The sequence below is a fragment of the Labeo rohita genome, chromosome 13 (genome assembly GCF_022985175.1).
Source record: "Labeo rohita strain BAU-BD-2019 chromosome 13, IGBB_LRoh.1.0, whole genome shotgun sequence".
In the NCBI taxonomy this organism is placed as follows: Eukaryota; Metazoa; Chordata; class Actinopteri; order Cypriniformes; family Cyprinidae; genus Labeo; species Labeo rohita.
The window spans coordinates 9687526-9705620 of record NC_066881.1 but is presented as its reverse complement, the minus strand read 5'-3'; the positions used below and the strand labels follow the sequence as shown (position 1 = coordinate 9705620).

The 18095-nt window shown below is 34.5% G+C and overlaps 1 protein-coding gene across 1 annotated transcript in view; it reads right to left on the bottom strand.

Moving 5' to 3' along the window:
* The window catches only part of dlg5a (discs, large homolog 5a (Drosophila)), an 88577-nt gene extending 71310 nt beyond the window's left edge, over window positions 1-17267 (bottom strand). Inside the window, 1 exon segment of the mRNA XM_051126702.1 lies at window positions 16458-17267. Coding sequence (XP_050982659.1) covers window positions 16458-16755 — 298 coding nt within the window. The 5' untranslated portion in view covers window positions 16756-17267.
* Window positions 17268-18095: the final 828 nt, after the last annotated feature.

Below are 18095 nucleotides of genomic sequence, written 5' to 3'. Positions count from 1 at the left end.
ACTAAGAATTATCGGTAGGAAATATAACAAGATACAATAAAATTTAACGTTTTGGGGTAAGAGTTTTTTGAAAGAAGTCTCTTATCCTCACCAAGCCCATGTTTATTTGATCAAAACACACAGTTAAGCCAGAAATATTGTGAAATATTATTACAATTTAAAAGAACTGTTTTCAAATTAAATATATTTTAAAATGTAATTTATTCCTGTGATGCAAAGCTGAATTTTCAGCATCATTACTCCAGTCTTCAGTGTCACATGATCCTTTATAAATCATTCTGATACCCTGTTTTGCAGCTCAAGAAATTTAATTATTATCATCAATGCTGAAATCAGTTGTTCTGCTTAATATTTTTTTTGAAAAGTCTGAGACTTTTTGTTTTTCGTTGATGAACAATAAGTTAAAAAGAATATTTTTTGTTTAAAATCAAAACTTTGTGATATTTTCGAGGCCTTTAATAGAAGTATTAATTTCATTAAAAAATGAAATTACTGACATACACTTCTATTCAAATGTGTGGGATCAGTAAGATTTTTGTTTTTTAAACAAGTTTATGCTCATCAAGGCTGTATTTATTTGATCAAAAATACAGAAAAACAAGTAATTTTGTGTAATATGTTTGCTATTTAAAAATAACAGTTTTCTATTTTAATATACTTTAAAATATAATTTATTCCTGTGAAGCAAAGCTGAATTTTCAGCATCATTACTCCAGTCTTCAGTATCACATGATCCTTCAGAAATCATTTTAATATGCTGATTTATAATCAACGTTGGAAACAGTTGTGCTACTTAATATGTTTTGGGACGTGTGATACTTTTTTTTTTTTCAGGATTCTTTGATAAAAAAAGAAGAGTTTATTCAAAACAGAAATTTTGTGCAATATTCAGAAGTTTGGGGTCAATAAATTTTCTCTTCTTTTTTTCTTTTTAAGAAATTAATACTTTTATTCAGCAAGGATGTGTTAAACGGATAAAAAGTGATAGTAAAGACTTATATTGTTAGAAAATCTTATATTTTTATTAGATTATTTTTATTTTATTATATTAGAATGATTTCTGAAGGATCATGTGACGAGTCTGGATGAATGGTGCTGAAAATTCAGCTTTGCAGAGGAATAAATTACATTTTAAAGTATATTAAAATAGAAAACCAATATAAGAAATTGCAATAATATTTCACAATACAACCGTTTTTAATAAGTACAGCCTTGATGAGGATAAAACACACTTCATTAAATAAACATTAAAAATCTTGCTGATCCTAAACTTTTAAACAGTAGTGTATATCCACTAAATATAAGGCGTTAAACATATCCAGGGCAACATGTCAAAAGTGATTGTATAAAACATTTCAAAGACATGCAAGTGAAGCATTTTTCCATAATCGACCAGTCAACTAGGTTATCCTAAGGAAGTCCTGAATAATTAGGTTGAATTAGGGTCAAAGTCATTTGCATGTATGCATTTAAATTTACAGCACACACTGAATCAAAGATGTAACCAAGGTCACTGGTTAGATTCCCAGAAAATGCATGACCTGATGAAACACGTAACTTAAATGCAATGCAAGTTTCTTTGCATACAAAAACAGGCTTGAATATCTATATATTTATTTTATAAAAATAGCAGTTTTAACAAAAACCAAAGGCATGTGGATTATAAATAATAACAAAAACGTTGCTCGCAGCAGGTGATCTAAAGTCTGAAAGTAATGGTCTTGAAATTCAGTGTTGAAGATGGTGAATCAGTTATAAAAGCATCGCTCTGATGACTGTTGCGGCAGTGAATTTAGGGGATGAATTTAGAAACGCACCTTCTGTGTGAGAGTGAAGATTACTGTGCTGACAGACTAACAGCAAGCTCAAGCACAGCATGCTGTCAGCACACTAAAACCCTCCCAGACAGCTATCAGAGAACAGCCACACGCACACGCACACAAAAGAAATACATATATGGCTGTATATAAAGAAAACTTTCAAAAAAACGCTATTTTTATTAACAAAATGCATATTTGAAGTCTAAACAAGTACATTCTTGCCTAAAAAATTCCTAAAACATGACACACACAAAAAAAACAGTATTATTTATAAAATTATAGTGGATTTGCGCATCTGCATTTGCGACTGAAAACTACTATGTGCGACTATGAAAAATTATTTAGGAGCACCAGTGCGACTGACTCAATCGGCATATTCGTTTTTGCACTGAGGGGATCTTCCAAAGTTTCTGTGTTTATGCAACGTTGAGTAATGTATCACAGACATATGATTTTTTTCATTAACAAAGTGTACAAAGAGTGTAAATAAGAGATTCATCGTGCAGTATAGAGAGCGTTGTTGATTATAATAGAAGTTTGAGAGATTGCGATGAACTAAGATGAGTGACAGTTTTACTGACTTTTAAGTGAGTTTGTAAATGAGATTGATTTAATACAATAGCTAAATAAACAATAAGTTAATACTAAGTGACTTAGATTGTCTAACTATAACACTGTTGCCTGATTTTGCACTATTACCTGATTTCGTTGTCAAAAATAGTTTGAAACAAGTCACAACTGAGCCGCTGCGTATCTCCATTCAAACACAGCAGTGTTTTGTTTATGAAAGAATGTGCATTTTTACATGTTGTTTGAACATTAATGGGCATGTACAAATCTACCTTATAACGATAAAAATCCATGCAGTGTTTTTTTAATTAATCTGTAAAAATAATATTCCCTTTTTCAAATCAAGCCATTCTCGATGCCTGTCGTTGTGGCCTCACACTGACAGAGGCCGCTCCCACGATAGTTGATTGACATGAGCGTCTTCCCTAAGATCAGTTGTAACAGTCCAATCTCCATTTTTTGATGCCGGTGCAGGGATGTAAGTTAGACAAGAATTGAGCAATTGTGAGGCGTTGTTGTTGCTGGATGTAATAATGAACATATTGGTCGTCATTTACTCCCGACATCTGAGCCGCTGAAGATAGATTACGTTTGTTTGTGAATGGAATGTGTCTCCCGATCTACATATATCCATCTATGTTCCCACGAATCATTTGTGATCCAGCTTCACTTTTTTTTTATGAATCTTTGCGATCGCCTTTCCTAATAATGTGCTAGTTAACAAGTTTAGCAGCTAAATGCAGCTAAAGTAAACAGGCTCGTCACTGCACAGAGAGAAGAAAGGGGCGGGGCGAGCAGAGCTCATTAACATTTAAAGCAGCCTCGACCAGAATGGGATGATTTTTCCAGAGCTGATTTTGGCAAGGTAAAAAGGGTGTTGTTTTACACTACCACTGAGAATTTTTAACCAAAATATATTATAATTATTAAGACCCTAAAAACAATCATATAAACTTGTGGAAAATGGGCATCCAATGACCCCTCTAAACAAATCTAATGAGTCAATGATTCAATTTCCCATTCATAAAGAGTCACTTGCTTTATTCCTGAATCAATCAAACGTTCGAACGAATCAAATGAATGAATGATTCAGTAATTAAATCAGTGACTTGCCACCACCTACTGGCAGTTTTAGTTTCATATTTAAAGCATCTTTTCAGTTATTTAAATCATTTAATATTTCTGTATTTAAAATGTTATATTTAAAACACTAATCTCAACATGAATTTATGAATTTTTATTGCACTCATGCCTCTCAGCCTCAAACATACGAAAAATATACAAGCCACTTTTCGTTCTTCTGTGCCACCCCTGTAGTACAAATTAATTTTGTTAATACTGATTTAATTTGATTGGTAACTTATTCATATTCTACTTGTTCTTATTCTGTTGTTTTAATTAGAAATGTAAAAAAGCTTATAAAATATAATATTTTAAACATTTAGTTAGTTAGTTACAAGTTAGTTATTATAAGTTATATATATATATATATATATATATATATATATATAATATATATATATATAAATTTTTTTTTTTTTTTTGTAGTTTTTTTGGGGGTGTATGAATATAAAGAATTTAAAGATGCAGGCAAGTTCCATCCGAAAAAGTCCTTCAAAAATGCTGCATATTCAGATCCGTGCGGTGTGGCACAATGTATAACAATCTCAGGTTGCATTTCACAAGTCACGTAAATCAAAAAAGTCACTCATCTCAAAACCTGATCATGCAGCAGAAAATTGAAGGTGACAATTCCTGCCATAAAAATACACATTTCGTTTTCTAAACAAGATTAACATCCCTAAAAATAATCAAAGCCAAGCGTGCCGCACTCATCTGATTGTGTAGCTGTGACAGCTACATAATGCAGGCTTACTCTAATATAGCATCTCCCTATGGGACACATGGCCCGTTTTCCGATACCCCACTGTAGTCCTTCCTAGAAAAAGCTCCATGTGCCAGTCTGATCACTCGCGCTCAGATTAACAGGCATCAGGACTCACGCCGTCTCAAGTCCTCCTGGGAAGATTGTACGTACGAGCCTCGAAGTGGTAATTACGATGTGATGTGCATACAAGTGATTTAAGTCAGATTTTTTTTTTTCCTTTTACACTGACTGAAACACAGAAAAGCTTTTAGCGCTTATGCAACAAAACGAAGAACAAAATATAACCATTATGGGTGTAAATTATGCTGTATGTACTTTATTATTCTCACACAGCCACAGAGAATATGGGAAATGTAACGGTCAAAAAAAGCCATTTAATGCAGCTATTTCCGGCAATATACATTAGTACACAAAATGTGCACAAACCTATTTAAAAAAAAAAAAAAAAAATAGTACTTGTTAGTACTTTTATTTAGCAAGAACGCATTACATTAATCAAGAATGACAAAAGGCGTTTTCAGATGGGTTTTCCTGTTTACTTTTTTTTATTTCTTAGCAAAAAAAAAATCCCATTTCCCACTGGTGAGTACAACATTTGGTGGCATTCATGTGCTCTCATCAGTACGATCACTGATATGACTAAAAGTCAAGATAGAGTCTTATCACAGTTCTGTATATTTCCATTACCTCACAACTAGCATTTAGACTGTGGCACTTCCGCAGTTTCTCTGCAATTAAGCAGCCTGGGAACACTTGAAAATGGTAATGAAGTCCTTTCTGATAGCTCTGCCTCTCATGGAGAAAAACGTGAAGAAAAACAGAGACCTAGACTAGCATCCATCCATGTGGAGCTGACACAGTATCATTTTGTCTCCTTTAATTCCAGCGTTAGCAATCATTCACGCGTTCTGCTACCATTAAACGATCAGGCATGGCTAGCAAGTGTTCACACCGCAAATTGAGCTCAGATCAATACGGTCTCAGTCAACGTGAAAATGTGCGAGTGCATCATCATCACAAGGGATATTGGATTTATAAAATAGTTTTATTGAGCCACGTTTGATGAGGTATTAAGTTAAACTAAAATAGCCAGACAGGTATACAGAAATCTCTCTAGATCCAAAAATAAATGAGAGCTCATCTACAGACTAAAAGCAGTGCAGTCTCAAATGGGTTTCAGCTAGGTGGATAAAAGGGAAGCTGACATGCAGAATATAAAAGATAGAGGCTATCCTGTCCTTGAGTGTGACATTAAGAGGCAGAGATCCTAAAAAAAAAGTCTTTAGATCTGAAGTGATGGCCTTGAATCAGACTGGCATCAGTATTAATATTTCATGGCATGAGCTGTGCTTCACAAAGTCATGAGTAGTACACGTCTACAGAATACTCTCAAAACTTCATTCACAAAATCACTACTGAGATTTCCACCAAGAAATGTTAGCCATCAAATAAATGCAAAAGAATACAGAGGCTCCTATACTAAAACGCTTTTCATTTGGACACATTGTCAAGGCTCAACAATAAGGATGGTGTGCTGATCTGGGGCCACTGGGAGAGATGATTTTTTTTATTGGCCCACTGATGAAATCAAACTCAGAACCTTACATTTGATGATCTTGTATATCTTTATGCCTTGCAATAAAGTTGTGTATTAGCAAACATAGCAAATTTCGCTGATTTGCCAAGATAATGTTATTTAGCATGTAAATAAAACAATTTAATTTTAAAAAAGGTTACATTTATTTAGTTTTGTACTATTTAAAAATGTTCAGCTTCTTTAGAAATAAGACATGAAAACTGACAATTTTTTTTAAACGATACAAAAGTAACTATAAATATTACCATTTTAGAAAATATCAGTAGAGTATACAAATGACTATTTGATTATAAACTAGAATTATTTCAACAGTTTTGATCAAATATAAGTAAATAGTTACAAATTGATCAAAATAACATTCAAATGTTTTTTTTTTTTTTTAAAGAATCTAATGGTCACCAAAACTGCATTTATTTGATCAAAATACACTAAAAACAGTAATACTGTGAAACATTACTACAATTTAAAATAACATTTCAATTCTTACATTTACACATTTTATTTAGCCCTGTGATTTTTTTTTATGTGACAATATCTTGCAACATTAAAAATGTCTTTATCAATAATAGCACTTCCCATCAATTTTGTGCATCCCACTGACCCAGCATTTCAACGGTAGTGCATATCAGTAATACAAACAAAAAATTGCAATAAGTGCACAGTAAAAATAAGTATAATTTTAACAGTAAAATACTGTAAATACACTACAAAAAAAAAAAAATTATAATGTAGGGTAACAGTAAGTTCTCATATTATATACAGGGAAAAACTGCAAAGGATTTCATGTAATTTCACAAAAGCTGATAAGTTTAAAAAGAACAAATCAACATATAATTTACAGTTAGAAAGTGTAAATTGATATTCCCAGAATTCCTTGCATGATACACCACATTTGTGACCCTAGACCACAAAACCAGTCTTATGTTGCACTGATCTATTTGTAGCAATAGCCAAAAATACACTGGATGGGTCAAATTTATCAAATTTTCTTTTATGCCAAAGATATTTTGTAAATTTCCTACCGTAAATATATTAAAACTTAATTTTTGATTAATAATATGCATTGCTATAAACTTCATTTGGACAATTTTAGAGGTGATTTTCTCAATATTTGGATTTTTTTGGACCCTCAGATTCCAGATTTTCAAATAGTTGTATCTCAGCCAAATATTGTCCCATCCTAACAAACCATACATCAGTGGAAAGCTTATTTAATTTATTGTTTAATTAGCTTTTTGATGATGATGATGATGTATAAATCTAAATTCTGAGAAATTTACACTTATGACTGGTTTCGTGGTCCTGAGTCACATTTGAAAGTATTTTGATAATGTTTCTAAATAGTTTTTGTTATCAGTTTTGTACATTTGGGTTTTAAGTTCCTACATCTGTTGTTTAATGAATGTTTACTGCATTATTATAACTGTGTTATGTGTTATCATGATAGTTTTTTGTGTTTACGTGAATGACTCTGCACCTTCTATATTCTTGTGGAAAAGCTACTTGTGATGAACTTTGATTCTTCATGTTGTTTTTTTTTTTTTTTTTTACCACCTGCATCATGATGGTTGTTGTCAGTCTGTGCTAAAGACAGATTTAGGTGGCAGTGTGCACTATTGAATTTACTGGTTTACATTCACATTTTCTTGTTTGTAAATTACAGCTTTATATAGTAAAAATTACAGTTAGTGTTTACAGTTTTTCTGTATTTTTTTTTTTACAAAATTATTCTGTCAACCACAGCTGCCAAAATTATTTTGCAAAAATTCTGGAATTTTCTTAGTGTGTTTATTATTTAAATACAAGCATTAGGTATTGAAAAATATATTAGTCAACCACTAACAAATTAGCCACAGAAGAGCTACTGCAGTGTTGAGTGTAGGTTGAGAATTACAAAAAAAAGCTTATTAAACAGCAAGGATATTAATAAGTCTGCTCAGAAATATCAGTAAATGTCAAACACACCTCTTTCTCAGAGTCACTGAGAGGCTCAATTTCTAGGGCTGGGGGGATTAAGAGTCCTCTTTTTGATAAACTGTCACATTGTAACTGTCTGTCCCCTGCACTGATCAACTGGGATCTGAATAGACAGCCCCCGTGGCCCATAAACAGCGCAAGCTGCTGATGGTGCAGTTTGAGGCAGTTCATTTAAAACAAAAGGCCTGTTGTCTCTGTACTGGCCCTACATTTGACTGCATGAAGGAGTAGCCCGCTAGCCTGCTGTGGACGAGCCCTAGCCCATGTGAAACAACTGCACTGCTCCTCATTTGCAATGGGTGACACCATAAAGCTGCAGTGTCGCATCCAATCTGAAGCACACCATAGGTCACAACAATAACTTCAGATCACAAACTGTAGCATCATGCTGCTTCTAAATCAATGTTTACGCCACATAAACTGTACTGTTTTAACAATAAAAGACTGTAAAAAAAATTTGTTCCTATAAAACAGAAGCAGTGAAAAACTATAATATATCCAGAGAGACATTTCATGTAACCTTACAGTAAAATACAAGTCATCTTATAATTTACACTGAAAAACTGTCCATTCCCAGAACTCCCTGTGTGACACTTCACATTTGATTTTTTTTTTTTTTTTTTTTTTTTTTTTTTAAAATAATTATGTTTTTGTATCAGTTATGTACATTAGGGTTTTAGGTTAAATCTTATATTGTTAAATTAATGTTTACTGTACAGCTGCAACGATTCCTCGTTTCAATTAGAGTATTCGATTTTTTTTTTTTAAATCCTCGACTGCATTTTGCATGTCGAGTAATTGGCAAAATACTGGCGCATTCCACATATTAAACCAATTAAAAAAAATTATAAAGCATAACGCTATTAAGAATTCACAAACGCTACAATAAATTGTGAAAGTACCCAATATTCATATGTATGCAATTTCAACACTGTGGCCTTTGTGTTGATATTTAAAGACAGCCATCTTTAGCTTGATTGTTGATGTAATGGTAAAACTTTACAATATGAGTCGATTTGTAACATTAAGATTGATAAAAGCTGTAGAATAGAAGTATTGTTCCTTGTTAGAGTGTGTTAATTTTAACATTTACTGATATATTTAAAATTTTTTGTTGCTTTTGTTAACATGAATGAACAATGAACTAACTCAATAAACAATATATAGTTAATATTAATATTTTTATTCATTTATCAAGTATGGTTCGTTAGGCTACTTTAAAAAAAATAAAAATAAAAATAGTAGAGCACTATTTGTTCTGCCATTTTAAAAACTAATCGGTTGATTAACCGGCCAGCGTGGTCCAACGTAGTTATCGGTAAAATCCAATATCGGTCGACCGCTAATTACCATTGCCTCATTGCTATTAAATATGCATTTTAAGTCATTTTAAAGGCTATTGTTCACTAAGGTCTATTTTTATTACTACAAAAAAAAAAAAAAATCATCAGATTACTCAATTAATCATCAGAATAATTGACAGATTACTTGATTACCAAGATAATCGTTAGTAGTTTAATGCATTATTTTAGTTACCTTAGTTTTTGTGTTTTTGTGCATGACACTGTGTGCACCTTCTATACATTTTATTTACCTCAGCTTGTGATAAAACTGCTTCAATTCATCATACAGCTTTTGCATCGTCGTATGTGTCTTTTAGTGGTTTTAGTACCACAGCTGATATGTTGAAATATACCATTTTTAACAGAAAATTTAAAGTCCACTTCCAAAACAAAGATTCACATGTAATGTACTCCCCCCCTTGTCATCCTAGATATGCATGTCTTTCTTTCTTTAGTCGTAAAGTTTTTTGAGGAAAACATTTCTGCATTTTTTTTTTTTCATATAATGGACTGATATGGTGCCCTGATTTTGAACTTGCAAAATGCTGTTTAAATACAGCTTCAAACGATACCAAATGCGGTTGTAAACGATCCCAGCTGAAAAAGAAGGGTCTTATTTAACGTAACGATCGGTTATTTTAATAAAAATAATACAATTTATATACTTTTTAATGTCAAACGCTCGTCTTGTCTTACTCTGCCTGAACTGTTTTTGTTACGGTTCGTGACAGTTAGGGTATGTCGAAAAACTCCCATCTCATGTTCTCCCTCAACTTCGAAATAGTCCTATATTGCCGTTTTACCTTTTTTTGTTAGGGGTGTTTGATCTTCTTTGGATCTACTGGGTCGGTACTTCTGCAGCGATGTAGGATTATTTTGAAATGATTTTTAAAGTTGAGGGAGAAAATACGATCGGAGTTTTTAGACATACCCTAACTGTCTTGAGCCAGAATACACAGAGTTTAAGGAGAGAAAGACAAGACGAGCGTTTGAGATTAAAAAGTATTTAAATTGTATTTTTTTTAATGAAAATAACTAATCGTTTCACTAGATAAGACCCTTCTTCCTCAGCTGAGATCGTTTACAACTGCATTTGGGATCGTTTGAAGCCGCATTTTGGAAGTTCAAAATCGGGGCACCATAGAAGTCCATCATATGAAATGTTTTCCTCAAAACACAATTTCTTTACAACTGAAGAAAGAAAGACATGAACATCTTGGATGACAAGGGGGTGAGTACATTATATGTGAATCTTTGTTTTGGAAGTGGACCTCTCCTTAAATTTAAGTTAAAATTAGTAAAACCAAAATATTGCTACCGAATTTTTAAAGTAAAGATCTGGCAACCGTTTTTACTTTCAGTTTCATGTTTTTTTTTTTGTTTGTTTTTTAAGTGTAGAGTTCAGTCTGCACGGGAAAAACAGCTCTAAAATGCTGCGAATTAAAAAGACGCCAAGTCAACAGAAATGATCATGGATGCGTTTATAGTAATCAATGTGTTTCGGCTTATGGAAATGCGCACGTCTGCACTACGGCCATTCGAATATCATCTACCGCACATAAATCTCACTCTTCCTATCCTGTTAGAGAGATTGATCGTCAACATTGATCTTTTGTCTCCCTATTTTGTTGATTTATGAGGCTGTGAACAGGAGAGTCCTTCCATGGAGAAACATGCTGTTCGCAGTTCCTTTAGCCTGTGTGCTGAACAGTTGGAGCTGCCGCTACAAACCTCTCCTCTGAACCCAGTCAGCCCCTCCTCCACCACTCTCAGCCTGTGTGTGTCTCTGTGTATGTGTGTGTGGAGGAAGACCTGGCAATGAAAAGAGCTGAAGCCCAACAGTGGCAGCTTGGGAGAATGACTTCAGAGCAGGTTGATATCAGTTCAAGTCATCGCACATGCATACGGCAGAGTCATTTCAGGCTGTTTGGAGCCTGCAGGGGGACAAGGCTCATCTTTAGCTCTTACTAACACGGCTAAACGTAATAATCACATGAAGTGAATCACAGCACTAAGGGAAAGACGTTTCTGAAATACCTTTCAGCTCAAATCAGCGTAAGCCCTGCAAAGGACATGTAACATCTTCAGAGACCTTGGATAACATGAAAGAAACTAAACTGGAGATGAATAACCACAGCTTGGGTATAGGAAATATGTGCAGTTCTATGCTTATGGATTTCTTACGCACAATTGGGTGTGTGTGGTTAGTGTACACAAATAAAACCACAGAGTCAGATGGGACTGTGCCGGCATGCTCACAACCCAGTGTGTGTGTGTGTGTGTGTGTGTGTGTACTGACAATAATGCTCGAGAACAGAGGCTCTCAACGGGTGGGACGCAGATCTGCTGTGATAAGGTCATGGACAGAAGGAAAAAAAACTTTGCTACATGCAAATAATAAAAAAGGATTAGGAAAGCTAATAAATAACATTAAATCTGAAATGGAGAACCAAAACATTTTGTTGTTGATGTCAAAATCAAATTTCCATTTGTGTTTTGCACAAATTCATCTGTCACTTGGCAACAGCCAAAATAGACAGATGCCGTTCTATCAAAATGAAAATAAATAAATAAATCTGTCATTTGAGATGTGGCAAGTGAATTTAGGCATCACAACATTATAACATTCTAAATGTATAGCACAAACAAAAATGATATGCATTTTAAGATTTGGGTGTTATCGATGTTGTTAAAATAAAAATAAAAATTAAATTAAATAGATACGGCACCAATATATCTGTGCATGTGTAATCTAAATATGCATGCGCATTTCTTTTATTTTACAACAAAATATCTAAAAGCAGCCAATAACAAGTAAACAATAATAATTTAAAAAATAAAAATAATATTAAAAAGACAAATACACCCAACATTTACATGACATAATACCATTCAAAAATTTGGGGCCTTCAGATATCATTGTAATATGCTGATTTTGTGGTCAAGAAACATTTTTTAATTATTATCAGTGTTAAAAACAGTTGTTTTGTTTAACATTTTTATGGTGATATTTATTTCTCAGGATATTTATTTGAAACTGAAATATTTTCTAACATTATGATTTTAATTTTTGAATTAACAGATTAATTAGGACCCTATAAAATCAGTTTCATTTTTTTTTCCAAAATTCTGTTTTATTTTTTTCAAAATTTCGTTTTTTTCTCCCAACTTAAATTTTTGTCCCCCTTAAATTTTAATGGTTAAATTAAATTTTATTAATAAAAAAAACATATCAAATTAATTAAAATCCCGAAACTTACTCAATTTAACAGCAATGAATTTTTTTTTTAAATTCTGTGTTTTACATTAATTTTCTGAATATCATTTTAATGGTTTCATTAAATTGTAACAATCAAATCATTTGATTTTATATATATAAAAAAACAAACAAACTTATTTTATTTATTTTTTAAAGAAATATTTGTTGTGTACATTTTCTGATAAATAATTTTTTGGTAAATCATTTTTATGGTAAACATTCCTTAAAAACAATGTTTTAATAATAGTTTTATTATTTATTAGTTTATTATTATTTATTTATTATTACATTAAGTAATTTCTGTCAGTTTCCTCAAGTTAAACCAAACTTTTATTTTGACAGGTTGCTATTTAATGAATCCTTGCTAAATAAAAAGTTAAAATCTAAAAATAAAAAATAAAAAAACCACACACACACAAAAAAAAAGAAACAAACAAAAACAACAACTCTGCATCCCTAATGGCAAAATGAAGAGGTTGCATGACATATCTTTGTTCTCAAAAACAAGCACAAAACTACATAGTAAAAATAAAAACGCACCTAACAGTACAGTTACTCAGGGTAAACATCAACATCCAGTTCATATTTCCACCTGTCTGCACCTTCAGTTGGATATTTTTTCACATCGTTGAGGTTCAAGACCCCACAATCATCCTCAAGAACACGATGTACCAATAAAGACATCATTAAGCTCACATATCTGCAAGTGCACCATTAAAATCAGATCAATTACAATTCTTTCAGACCATTTTTAAAGACTCCAGGGCCATTCTTACAGGTCCTCGAGCACAGCACATGTATGTTGAAATCGATTTGCCATGGTAGCCTGGCAAGTGTGTTTCCATGGAAACAAGCCCATAGCCTATTCCATAGATGTGCGTCTGGGAAGCACTTGGTTTGAACAAAATTAAAATGGAAATGATATGACCCGTGTCATAGGCGGTGAAACGGAAGCACATCTCCATAGGCTAACCCAAGGGAAAAATCTTTATTTCAGTTACACATGATGCTTCTCTCTGATCGCTGGGAACAGATTGAAGACGTAAAGAATTGACCAAGAAACCCTAGTGTGATCTTTGTATTCAAGAGCAATCAACAGTGCTTACATCACATTTCAACCTGCAGAAGAATTCTGATCCACATCTAGATCCAATGCTGAAATCATCACACAACAGCTTTGCTGTCATAAAACAATTTCATGATTGCTCCAAAACGCCCAATGCAAACAGAAAACGCTGATAATTCAACACACTGCCTCTTCAGATTCGACAAAAAGAATACATTTATCATTTACAGAAAAGGATTAAAAATAAAGCTTCTAAACGGAAGTTTTCAAAACATCTTGGGTTCCAAAAAGAACCTTTCATAAAGAATCTTTTTCCACTCTAAAGAACCTTGTGTTTATGGGTGTTAAAGCTTCTTCAAGGCACCACAGATGCCAATAAAATGCACGTTCACCTCCAAATCCGCTATCCTTCCTGCCAGAGTGACTTCAACTAGTCAATTCCAGCACTTGACTATTGATCCAAAGCTAAAAATAACTGCAAACATCATGCAACAGCATTTCATCAACTCATCACCACGTCAGCCTCCAATGCACAATAGGCAAAAGCATGACTTCATCATCTGTGCAAATACAAAGACAAAAACATGCTGCGTGCAAGCGAGCAAACACCATTTTTAAACAAATCTGTTCACTCACGTCTATCCCGTCTATTTTATATTCATCTAAAACATTTAAGCAGATATCAGTTTTAAACATGTGCTCTGATCCATATCATGAATCGAGCATGATGGGCATGTACACCTCCCATATCTTTTGACTTCAGCGGGCCAGTTGCAAAGACACTTTCATCTGCTTTCACATTCATCTAGATGTCAGTTAGACCACCAAACATTAGTGTTGCAACTGTATTTCTGACGCACATCATGAATCAATCAAGTTCACCTTCCAAGCCACTTTACTATTGATCCAAAGCTAAAAATAACTGCAAACATCATGCAATAGCATTTCATCAAGTCATCACCACAACACAATAGTCAAAAGCATGACTTCATCATCTGTGCAAATACAAAGACAAAGTCATGCCGTGTGCAAGTGAGCAAACACCATTTCTACACAAATCTGTTCGCTCATATCGATCCCAAAAATTCCTATATTTCATATTCACCTAAAACATTTCACCAGGTATCAAGGTTTTTGTTTTTGCACATCATGAATCAAGCATTATGGGCATGTTCACCTCTCATCTCTTTTGACTTCAGCTGGTCACTTGCAAAGACATGTTCTGCTGCATGCAAATACAGATTCTACGTCAATCACATCACAAAAATAGTGCACATCATGTATCAAATTCATCTCTCAATCTATTGATCCAAAGCTAAAAATAGCTGGAACACAATTGGAAGTCATCATTACATGTCAAAATTCAATGCACAATAATCCAAAACATTACCTCATCATGCATGCAAATGTAAAGGCATGTTATATTGCATGCAAATACAGATATCACAGCAATCAGATCACACACCTCAACCTCTGCTAGACCTTTCACCTCCATCTAGAAGTCAGTTAGACCACAAAACAGTGCTGCAACTTGTGCATTTTTGATGCACATCATGAATCAATCAAGCTCACCTTCTAAACCACTTTACTACCAATCCATGGCTAAAAACATCTGCAATACAATTTCAAGTCATTACCACGTCAGCATGCAATGCACAATAATCAAAAGCATGACCTCAGCATGCATGCAAAGGCATGTTATGTTGCACGCAAATACAGATTCTACAGCAATCAGATCACACACTATATGATGATCAACCTCTGCTAGACCTTTCACCTCCATCTAGAAGTCAGACCACCAAACATCAGTGCTGTATCTTGTGCATTTCTGATGCAAGTCATGCATCAAGTTTACCTCCCAATCTATTGATCAAAGCTAAAAATAGCGGCAGCACACTTTCAAGTCATGACCACGTCAACAAGCAATGAACAGTAATCAAAAGCATGACCTCATCATTCATGCAAATGCAAAGACACATTCTTCTGCATGCAAATACAGATTGTACATCAGTCAGATCACAAAAAACTTCACTTTTAAATTTCCTGCTACTAGTACTTTCACATCCATAGAAGTCAGTTAGACCACCAAACATTAGTGTTGCAGCTTGTGTATTTCTGATGCACATCATGAACATGTTCACCTCAGCTCTTCACTCTCCAAAGCTAAAATAGCTGCAACACAATTTCAAGTCATCACCACAATTCAACATTCAATGCACAATAATCAAAAGCATGACCTCATCATGCATGCAAATGCAAAAGCATGTTATGTTGCATGCAAATACACATTCTACAGCAATGAGATCACACACTGCGTGATGTGATGCTAGACCTTTCAGAACCATCTAGAAGTTTTTAGAGCACCAAACATTAGTGTTGCAACTTGTGCATTTCTGATGCACACCATGCATCAATCAAGTTCACTTTCCAAACCACTTTACTACCGATCCATGGCTAAAAACATCTGCAATACAATTTCAAGTCATCACCACATGTCAGCATGCAATGCACAATAATCAAAAGCATGACCTCAGCATGCATGCAAAAGCATGTTATGTTGCATGCAAATACACATTCTACAGCAATGAGATCACACACTGCCTGATGTGATGCCAGCCCTTTCAGAACCATCTAGAAGTTTTTAGACCACCAAACATTAGTGTTGCAACTTGTGCATTTCTGATGCACACCATGCATCAATCAAGTTCACCTTTCAAGCCACTTTACAATTGATCCAAAGCTAAAAATAGCTGCACCACATGTCAGCGTGCAATGCACAGTAATCAAAAGCATGACCTCATAATGCATGTTATGCTACGAGCAAATACAGATGATGATCAACCTCTGCTAGACCTTTCACCTCCATCTACAAGTCAGAGCACCAAACCTCAGTGTTTTAAAGGATGCAGCGTGAATCAAGCACGTAGCGCATCTTACCAGAATGCTCAGCTGGTCCTCCGCCGTTGGTGAAGAGGGTAGAGTACAGGTGAGGGTATGTCTTCTCCAGGGCCACACAGAGCTCCAGGAAATGGTCGCTCTGCTTGTTCATGAGCATCTTCAGGAGCTGGTCCACTTTCTCGGCGCTGGAGGAGCAGTTCTGGTCCAGCTCGAAGGCTTCCTGTTCGCTGAGGCTTCCCGATTTGCTCAGGAGCTCTATCAGACGGTCTGCATCAGTGATGGAGTCCAGTAAGTTCTGGTGGTACTGGTGTAGTAACTCTTTGTGCTTGGGCTCCATTGCAGTTCCTACAGTTCCCTAGCTAAGTAGCTAGCTCCGCGCTATCGCCGTGGAGCCGAATCCCCACACAAACCCGATGAATGCAGCAGGAACTTCTTTCTGTCCGCTCACTTGTAGGATTTGAGCCAGGGCGCCATGAGATGTGCTGGCTTAATCAAGCGGGTTTTCATTAGAAACAGCAGAAAGGCACAGAAGCCATGTTTGTTGCCTGAGGCTGTTGACTGCACTAAACAGCGAGACATTTCTCCGGATCACTTACGCGCGGCAACTTCGCCCATTTTTCCCTGCGCTGCCGAGGAGAGCATGTTCGTCTGCGTTTATAGTTTCTTCTTGGCCATTTATCTGGCGCTGTGCGGACTCAAGTGGGAGCAAAAGTAGCGCAACTCTTCTTGCGTTCCCTACTCAAACTGTACGCTCCGCCATGTCTCGGTATCTCAGCAGCTGCTGCCTGCTGTCAATCAACTTCCCGTACTATGTCCATATACGGTAAAGTGGGCGGGGTTTCGCCCGAGACACACCTGGTTTTCTCCAATGGGCGTGCACTGCTGTTCAAAATTTTCAGGCAAAAAAGGCTACACGGTTATGAGGATGATGCATCATGACATAACAAGTGCAAGGGGACTTTACGCTAGAACATGTGCTGCACACTGTTGATTTTCAGCAAATGCGACGGGGCTAGTTTGTGATTTTATTATACTGTAATAATATAGCATGGACGTTTAAATAAATAAATGCATTTAAAATTAAAACATTGTAGCTGGTTTATAAAAACGTTACCACGTGGTCTCAAAGCAGGATGAATAGATCACTGTAACAGCAAAAGTAGTCCTTGTAAAAAAAAGTTTGAGAAAGTAAGCTGTTGAATAGAATAGATAGTACTGATGATACTAAACTGTTGATAGAATAAACAGTAAATAACGCGTTAATAGTGTTTTTTCTTAAATGCATATATTATTTGTAATTTCTGGACAGTCCTTATTAAAAGGAAAAAAAAACATACTCAGTATTTTGTCTTTTTTTTTCTTCATAAAAGTATTCATCCGTGAAGCGAAATGGCATAACATATTAGGTCTTGTTTTCTTAAAAAAATAAAAATAAAATCCTACTTAGTATTGTTTTGTCGTATTTTCCAGTAAAAAGAAAACATACTCAGTATTTTTTTAGTCTTTTTGTTCTGTTTTTTTAATTTTTTTAATTAAGATGTATTCATCTGAGAAGCAAAATGACTTACTATATTAAATCTTGTTTTCAAAAAAAAAAAAAAAGATTTTCCTGCTCAGTGTTTTTTCAGTTAAAAACAGTATTTTTTCTTTTTTCCTTTAAAAAAAGATCTTTAATCG